The 8,346-nt window shown below is 43.8% G+C and overlaps 1 protein-coding gene and 1 long non-coding RNA gene across 2 annotated transcripts in view; one reads left to right on the top strand and one right to left on the bottom strand.

Annotated features, from left to right (window-relative positions):
• Positions 1-3,098: 3,098 nt before the first annotated feature.
• On the bottom strand, positions 3,099-7,481 carry LOC138429488 (uncharacterized). The gene is made up of 2 exons (XR_011252816.1): positions 6,787-7,481; positions 3,099-3,381 (listed from the first exon to the last, which is right to left on the bottom strand). It is a non-coding gene; the product is annotated as an uncharacterized lncRNA (long non-coding RNA).
• The window catches only part of POM121C (POM121 transmembrane nucleoporin C), a 19,184-nt gene continuing 17,829 nt past the window's right edge, over positions 6,992-8,346 (top strand). Inside the window, exon 1 of the mRNA XM_069571090.1 lies at positions 6,992-7,644. Within this exon, the coding sequence (XP_069427191.1) occupies positions 7,079-7,644 (566 nt within the window). The 5' untranslated portion in view covers positions 6,992-7,078. The remainder of the gene's footprint in view (positions 7,645-8,346) is intronic.

The raw sequence follows: 8,346 nt of genomic DNA, 5'->3' as shown, positions 1-8,346 counted from the left end.
CTTACCTGGAGAATTCCATGGACAGAGGAGCCTGGCAAGCTCCAGTCCGTGGAGTTACAAAGAGCTGGATACGACTGAGAAACTAATATATACTATTTTAAATTATTATCAAATGTTGGCAATATTCTGTGTGCTGTATCCTTGTAGTTTATTTTATATATAGTAGTTTGTACCTACATAGTAGTTTGTTAATCTCCTACCCCGTCTTGCTCCCCTTCCCTCTGGTAACCAGTAGTTTGTTCTCTATTATCTATGAGTCTGTTTCTGTTTTTGTCAGGTATTTTCTGAGCGTGCATCTTGCTCTGGGCATTCTTGTAGCCTTCTAAATACTCTGTTATACATAGATGATTATAAATGCCCTGCTTACCCAAAGAAACTCTACCTAGCTTTTCCTCCAAGACTTTAGGCAGGCCGCTTTAGTCTGTTATGAGGGTTGCCATAACAAAATATCATGGACTGAGTTGTATACACAACAGAAATTTGTTTTCTCACAGTTCTGGATGATGGAAGTCCAAGACCAAAGTGTTGGTACAGCTGCTTTTCCTGAGTCCTCGCTTCTTGGTTGACAGATGACCACCTTCTTCCGGTATATTCCTGTGGCCTTTTCTCTGCATCTCTCGTGTCTCTGCCTCTTCTTATAAGGACACTAGTCATATTGGACTGGGCCCCACTTCTATAACCTCTTTTTTAGGGTTCAGTATTTATATTTTGGGGGAACACGGTTCAGTCCGTAACAGTAGTCCATTGTTTATCTCAACTGTAGTCTTTTGCCCCAGGCATCTGTGGTTTATTTACCTTGTGATATTTTCAAGCAATGTCCACTTGCTTTTCTGGCCTAAGTGAGTTCCAAGTTCAGCAGAACAGAAAAAGTGCCTGCATAATTCCTTCAGGTAGTTCCCATACAGGTTAGAGCAGAAATATAGGATAGTTTGCAAATAAGATCTGCTCTGCTTCCTATGGAACAGGGACAGATTCCCACACTGGGAATGCAGGCTTCTGTCTTCCAGATTGCTGCTAAGCTGGAGAGTGGGTGGGAGAAAAGCAAGTGAAAATGCCACAAAGCTTTCCACCACTTTTAAATGGCTGTTTTCTTGACTTAGCATTTGTTTGGTTTTTGTAAATCTTTGATTGTTTTCCAGAGTTCTGATAAAGTTATTTCTAATAGGTACTGCTTTGTTTTTTGATATTTATGTGAGGGGATGGGAGCTTGAAGATGCCACCTCTGCTGTTTTGCTTATGTCAATCTTATGTTTTTAAAAGATTTAAATAACAAGAAAAAAGTCATAAAAATTTACCTATGTTACCATTTCTGATGCTCTCCGTTCCTTCATGTAGATCTAGATTGCCATATGGGATAATTTTCCTTGGGCCTGAAGGACATTCTTTAACATTTCTTATAGTTGGTCTAGTGGTGATGAAGATATTAAAAGATATTTTTCACTGGGATATAATTTTAATTTTTAGTTTTTTTCTCTCAGTACTCTAAAGTTATTACTCTACTGTCTTCTCACTTGCATTGTTATCAACAAGAAATTTGGCCTCATCTTTATCTTTGTTCCTCAGAAACATTCTTTTTTCTTTAGAATTTTATCTGTATTGCTGGTTTTGACAATTTGACTTTGATGTGACTTGTTATAGTTTTCTTTATATTTCTTGTACTTGGGAGTGAGCTTCAGAATTGTGGGTTTTTTTAATTTTTTTTTACTATGTTTGGAAAGTTTGGGGCCATTATTTCTTCTCATATTTTCCCATATTGCTATAATTAACTTTTTAAACATTTGAAGTGTAATTATATTAATGACTTCTTTTTCCTTTTTTAGCTACACTGGGTCTTGGTTGCTGCTCGCAGGCTTCCTCCAGTTGTGCGTGAAGGCTGCTGTTCGTTGGGAGTGCTTCGGCTTCTCACTGTGGGGGCTTCTCTTGTTGTGGAGCACAGCCTCTAGGTGCTCAGGCTTAGTAGTTGTAGCAGTAGTTGCTGCATGCAGGCTCAGTATTTGCAGCTCGTGGGCTCGAGAGCATGGGCTGCAAGAGCTTAGTTGCCTCACAGCACGTGGGATCTTCCCGAACCAAGGACTGAACCCACGTCCCCTGCATTGGCAGGGTGTTAAGCACTGGACTGCCAGGGAAGTCCCTAAGGTAACTTTTAATGTCATTCTTTGCTAGTTTTAACCTCTGTGTCCGTTCTGGGTCAGTTTTGATTATTCTCCTTCTGACAGGTCATGTTTCCCTGCTTGTTTGTATGCCATAATCTTTGGATGTCAGACATTGTGAAGTTTGCCTTGTGGAGTTCTGGTCACTTTTTATTCCTGTAAGGTTTCTTGAAATTTGTTTTGGGATGCAGTTAAAGTCCTTGGAAAAGTTTGATTCTTTTAGACTTTGCTTTTTTATCTGTGAAGTAGGTTGAGAGCAGTGCTCAGTCTAAGGAGGATTATTTCCTCTACTGAGGCAGCAGTGCCTTCCTGAGTACTCTACCCAGGGTCCTGTGAATTATGCTTTTCCCAGTCTGGCCAGGGGAACAGATACCTTTCCTAGCCATTTTTTAGTGCCAGATCCTGTTTCCTCTAATGCTTTTTCTTTGGCTTTGGGTAATCTCCTCATAAACGTATACTGAGTATGTGCTGAATACTCAAGGAGAAACCTCTGTAGACCTCCGGGATCCTGTTACAGTTCCCTTCTCGCCGGTATTCTTTTATTATTTTCTCTGAGCTACTTGGCATGTGGGATCTTAGTTCCCCAACCATGGATCAAACCCATGCCCCCCTACATTGGAAGCACAGAGTCTTAACCACTGGACCACCTGGGAAGTCCCTGGTATTCTGTCTTTTAAACTTTACTGCTTTGGTAAACTCTTAGCTCCATCACCTCCATTTCAGATAGGCAGGGAACTGACAAACAGCCCAATAGACTCCCTGAATCCTTTCTGCTGTTTCAACTGGATGCCAAGGGTGTTAAAAATGCCTTTATGGGATGCCTCCATCTCTGTTCCAATCTTAGCCCTATATAGTACCCACTTTCTGGTAAGCATCGGGTTGTCTCACTCTGCATATACAGCCTGGCTGTATTTTATAGGGTTCTCCAGAGAAACAGAGCCAATAAACTAGAGATAAACACACACATATTTATTATTACTAGGAAGAATTAGGAATTGGTTCATGTCATTCTATAATTCCAAGATCTGTAGTCAGCAAGCTGGAGACCCAGGAGAGCTGATGGTGTAGTTCAGTCCAAGAAGCCGAAGAGCCAGTAGTTGGAATTCTAGTCCAAATCCAAGTTTGAAGGCAGGAAAAGACTGACGTCCCAGCTCAAAGACAGGCAGAGAGAATTCTTTCTCATCCCTTTTGTTCTATTCAGACCTTCGGTGGATTGGTCGAGGCCCACCCACTGTGGAAGGAGCAATCTCTTTACTCAGCCTACCAGTTCAGTGTTCATCTCATCCAGAAACACTCCCATAGACACACTGAAAAATGATGTTTAACAAAACATCCAGGCACCCCATGGTACAGTCAAGTTGAGACAAAATTAACCATCACACCACCATTCAGCCATAGATCTGTGGGGGTCCCACACGCAGACTCCCTGTCTGCATGGCACCCTCCTTTTTCTTACTCTGCCCAATGGTTTCCAGCCATTTCAGTTGTTTCAAAGTCTGGCCTCCGCCTCCTGAGCCCAGTGGGTTCTCCCTACCCTGCGTAGACTCTAGCTCTCTGCAATAGTTGGAGAAACTGTCCCCAGGTAGAGGAGCTAGATCTGGGGGACTCACCTTATGAGTTTCTGCTCAGGGATCAGCCTTGTGCTTCCTGTTGTCCCCTGTCTGAAAACAGTTGCCTCAAAACTTGTGCCCATTTGTATAGTTGTCTATGGTAGGAGGACTATTGTGGTATCACTTAATCATGGTCAGATTGGTGGTTAATTTCCAGCTGTTCTAGTGTTTTGTGGTATGAATTATACCGCTCTTCATCTGTTGTTGTGTTGGTCTACATTAGACATTCGGATGTATTCAAATAGTCAGTTATACAATGATGCTGCGGTGACTAGTCACTGTGTGTACCCAGAAATGGAACTGCAGGGTCATGAGATACATTATTTCCTCAACTTTTTGTGATATTGCCAAACTGCTCCCCAAATTATATTGTTCTACATATCCACATACAGCACACAAATTCCATTTGTTCCACATCCTTGCCAAAACTGGACCTTGTTGAACTATTACATTTTTCTACTTTTGCAAACAAATGCCAGATGTTACCTTGTTACCCTGATGAGTGTGCATGAGTGCTAAGTTGCTTCAGTCACGTCTGACTCTGTGGGAACCTACGGACTGTAGCCCCCAGGCTCCTCTGTCCATGGGGATTTTCCAGGCAAGAATACTGGGGTGGGTTGCCATGCCCTCCTCCAGGGGACCTTCCCGACCCAGGGATTGAACCCACGCCTCTTATGTCTCCTGCACTGGGAGGTGGGTTCTTTACCACTAGTGCCACCTGGGAAGCCCTGTGACAGCAATAAATCCTTCTTAAATTACCAGTAAGATTAAAAATATATATGTGTATGTACATACATATATATACACATATACATGTACATATGTATATATTTATTTATTTATTATTGGCTGTTTGGATTTCCTGTTCAATAAGTTGCATTTGATATCACTGTCCTTCTAAACAATTGAGTCATCTTTTTGTTACTGATTCATTCCTAATAAATTCTAGTTACTAATACTGTTTTGGTTATATGAGTTAGAATCATGTTTTCCTAGTGGCTTAATATAGAAGTATTAAATTTTAATGTAGTTATATTCATCTGTATTTTACTAAATGATTTGTGCTTTGAGTGTGTTCATTTCTTTAACCTCCTAACACTGGGGTGCCCAGCGCTTGGGCCTTGAACCTCTTTATCCACATTAATTCCTAAGAAATCTTAGGAAATCTTGTGGCATCTGTACACTACTGATGGCTTTTATCTCTCTGGAACACCACTAATACATAATAATTTAAAAGACCCTTGCTGAGCTATTAATAAATCCATCTTTCTTCTTCCTTATTATTGAAGTTTCTTGAATGGGAAGTCTGTATCCACTGCCTCCATTTCCTCATTCTATTCACTGTTTAACCCACTGCAGCTTGGCTTTTGTCCCACTATTCCACTTATACTATTGAGCTTTTTTTCTCTCTTTTCTTTTTTTGGCTATGCACTGCAACTTATGGGATCTTAGCTTCCCGACCATTGAAAGCACAGAATCCTAACCACTGGACCTGCAGAGAATTCCCAGGATTTTTTTCTTAAGTAACACAGCCCACACTCTTTCCTTTTCAAATGAAGTTTTTTTATGGACTCACAGTATATTAAACAGACAGAAACAGAATTGCACTGGCTATGGCCTGGGGAAGAGAACTGCTTGCCTTTCTCATGTCTCCACGTTGCTCCAGAGGCCTCTCTTCTGAGCCCCTCCAGTCTTTCCAGCTTCCCTGTTGCCCTAAACAGCCTAATCTCCAGCCATAACAAACTGTTTGCAGACTCTTGTGTCATACTCCTTTCCATCTCTGTGCTTCTGCAAAACACTTCTTTAACCTGCTTTAATTTTTTAAGCCAGTTCTCTCAACTCAAGTAGCACCTCCCAACCCATCTTCCCCTTTATAATTTCTTCCCTTTTTATGCCTCTGTTATCAGAGTTACCACAATGAATCATAACTTTCTATTTATACATTTTTCTTCTGAACTAAACCAGGGGCTTCTAAAGATGAGAGACCCTGTGTTTCCCCCCATTAATCTTTAATGTATATCAATAATAGAATGAATAAATCAATAAATGAATGGCTGAGGAAGCTGAGCTAGGCCAAAGCCTGAATTGGCAGACCAATTTTTTTTTTTAACCGTTCTATTAAGATATAATTTAAATACCATACAATTCACAGGGCTGTGCAACATCACTATAATCTAATTTTTAAACATCTTTGTCACCCCCAAAAGGAAACTCTACCCTTTAACATCACTCTCCATCCCCTTACCCAGTCCTCGACAAACACTAATCTACTTTCTTAGGCCACCAAACTTAACACAGGTAAATTGATCACAAATCCTAAAAACCTACCCGGTTCCGAGGATGATGGGAAATTTGGTAGGTAATTGTCCCAATTTATAGGGCTTCCCTGGTGGCTCAGATGGTAAAGAATCTGCCTGCAATGCAGGATACCCATGGACTGAGGAGGCTGGTGGGCTTCGGTCCATGGACTCCCAGAGAGTTGGACACAACACTTTAATTAATTTTGTCCCCATTTATAAATGTGTACTGCAGAAACGCAAACTTATTTTATTACAGCTTCAGGTCTGATCTGCAGTTTATTAGACTATTAGCCTGTTTAATCGAGAATTTACTAGTACTGCGTGCGTGCTCAGTCGTGTCCGACTCTTTGAGACCCCATGGACTGTAGCCTGCCAGACTCCTCTGTCCATGGGTTTTCCAGGCAAGAATACTGGAGTGGGTTGCCATTTCCTCCAGGGAATCTTCCTGACCCAGGGATAGAACCCTCGTCTCTTGCATTGCAGGCGGATTCTTTACCAATGAGCCGTCAGGGAAGCCCTTTTATTGGTACTAGATCCACCTTTAAGGAGGATGGTTAGTGTTGGCTTTGCTGCTTCTTATTGCTGTTAAAGTCAACTCCCTTTAGCAGTTTATACTTTGGCAGAAAACAGAGTAACTGAAAAAACTCTCAACCTCAGGTAGCACTTGTGAAGAGTGGCTGATAATCTGCTAATAGGGTGTTTAACTTTCTAGGAAATAAACATTACGTGAGTAGTCGTTTTCCGGCGCTTTTATTCTTAACGCGATTCTTCCGAAAGGCTCATCTCTGGCTGGGTGCTGTGCGGACAGGCAGGAGACGTCAAGAATCAGAACTCGCTGTTTCGCCAGGCGGCGTTTTCTGAAACTGGTCGGGTCTAGCGCGTTGCCAGGCAGTAGCATTTCCCGTCGCAGTCGCGCGTCCGCGTCGCGTGCGCAGTGACGTAGTCGGCGCGCGTCGACGCGGCGCGCTGCGCGGTGCACGCTGGGATATTTAAGTCTTCTCCGCGGCGCGGAGCCGCGATGTCTCCGGCGGCTGTGGCGGCTGGAGGAGGCAACCGACGGCGGCCGATAGCGAGTGTCAGGGAGGGCCGCGGCTGGGGCTGTGGCCGGCCGGCCGGGGCGGCGCTTCTCGGCCTGTCGCTGCTCGGCCTCGTGCTGTACCTGGTGCCGGCGGCGGCTGCGCTGGCCTGGCTTGCTGTGGGGGCTACTGCGGCCTGGTGGGGACTGAGCCGCGAGCCCCGAGGTTCGCGCGCGCTCTCCTCGCTCGTTTGGAACGCGCGGCGTCGGCGAACACTGCTCGCCTCGCCTCCTGCCAAATCGGCAGCAAACGGAAATCTCCTAGAGCCGCGGAGCCCGCTCGAAGGACCCGACCCCGCTGAACTGCTCCTCATGGGCAGTTACCTGGGCAAGCCCGGCCCTCCGCAGCCTGCCCCCGCCCCGGAGGCTAGGGACGTGCGGGAGAGGCCGGGGCGCCGCCCTCCCGTCCGCACCGCGTCCCCGGCTCAGTCGGCGCATCCCCAGCGTGTTCAAGTTCACCCGTCCCTCCCCACTTCTCTTCTCCGACCCTCCAGGAGGCCTTCCTACCGGTAAGATAACCCTGATCTTACCCACAGCCTCTCCTCTGTCGCCTGGCTTTGAGTTGAGGACTTGACTTTTAAATCCGATTTTCTTTTCCATTAAGTCCAAAGTGGATTTTGTGTTGTTTTGTCCTCTTAATCACCCTGATAAGTGTCTACCGACTCCTGTCCGCCTTTACCCTTTGGACTGAGATGTAATGCCACAGCGGTTCCCTTCCTTTCAGTTCTTAAAACCATATGAATTTTCATGCAGTATAGGTTTAGCAGAATACTTGATAAACAATTAACTATCCCTGTTTCTTGTGAAAATATATTTGTCTTTCAAGTGTAGTTAAAAATAATTTGTTAGATCCGTCTCCACCCCCCACCTCTCCCACTCCACCCCTCCCCCACTGGTTTAGACCACTAATTGAAATTCTGTGGTTTAGCCAAGCTCAAAGAGGTGGTGTTCCCAGGAAACATCTCTTTGATCAATAAAACTTGATAAAGATGATCCATGAGAATACAAAAATTTGATGAAAATACTAGTCATGAAAAGTACATTTAGTTGAGAAGAGGAACATTTAGGTGTTTAAAATGTTTGACTTTGAGTATATATCACTGACATCACATAAAAGATTTAAGCATCTTGAAAAGTTCCTCCCTGCACATATTGTCCTACACTTTTCTTCCATTGTAATTTACTTGTGTGGGTAAGGTTTTCAATTTCCC

This window comes from Ovis canadensis, chromosome 24 (assembly GCF_042477335.2).
Source record: "Ovis canadensis isolate MfBH-ARS-UI-01 breed Bighorn chromosome 24, ARS-UI_OviCan_v2, whole genome shotgun sequence".
In the NCBI taxonomy this organism is placed as follows: Eukaryota; Metazoa; Chordata; class Mammalia; order Artiodactyla; family Bovidae; genus Ovis; species Ovis canadensis.
The sequence above is the reverse complement of the archived record's forward strand: the minus strand, read 5'-3'. Positions and strand labels throughout refer to the sequence as shown.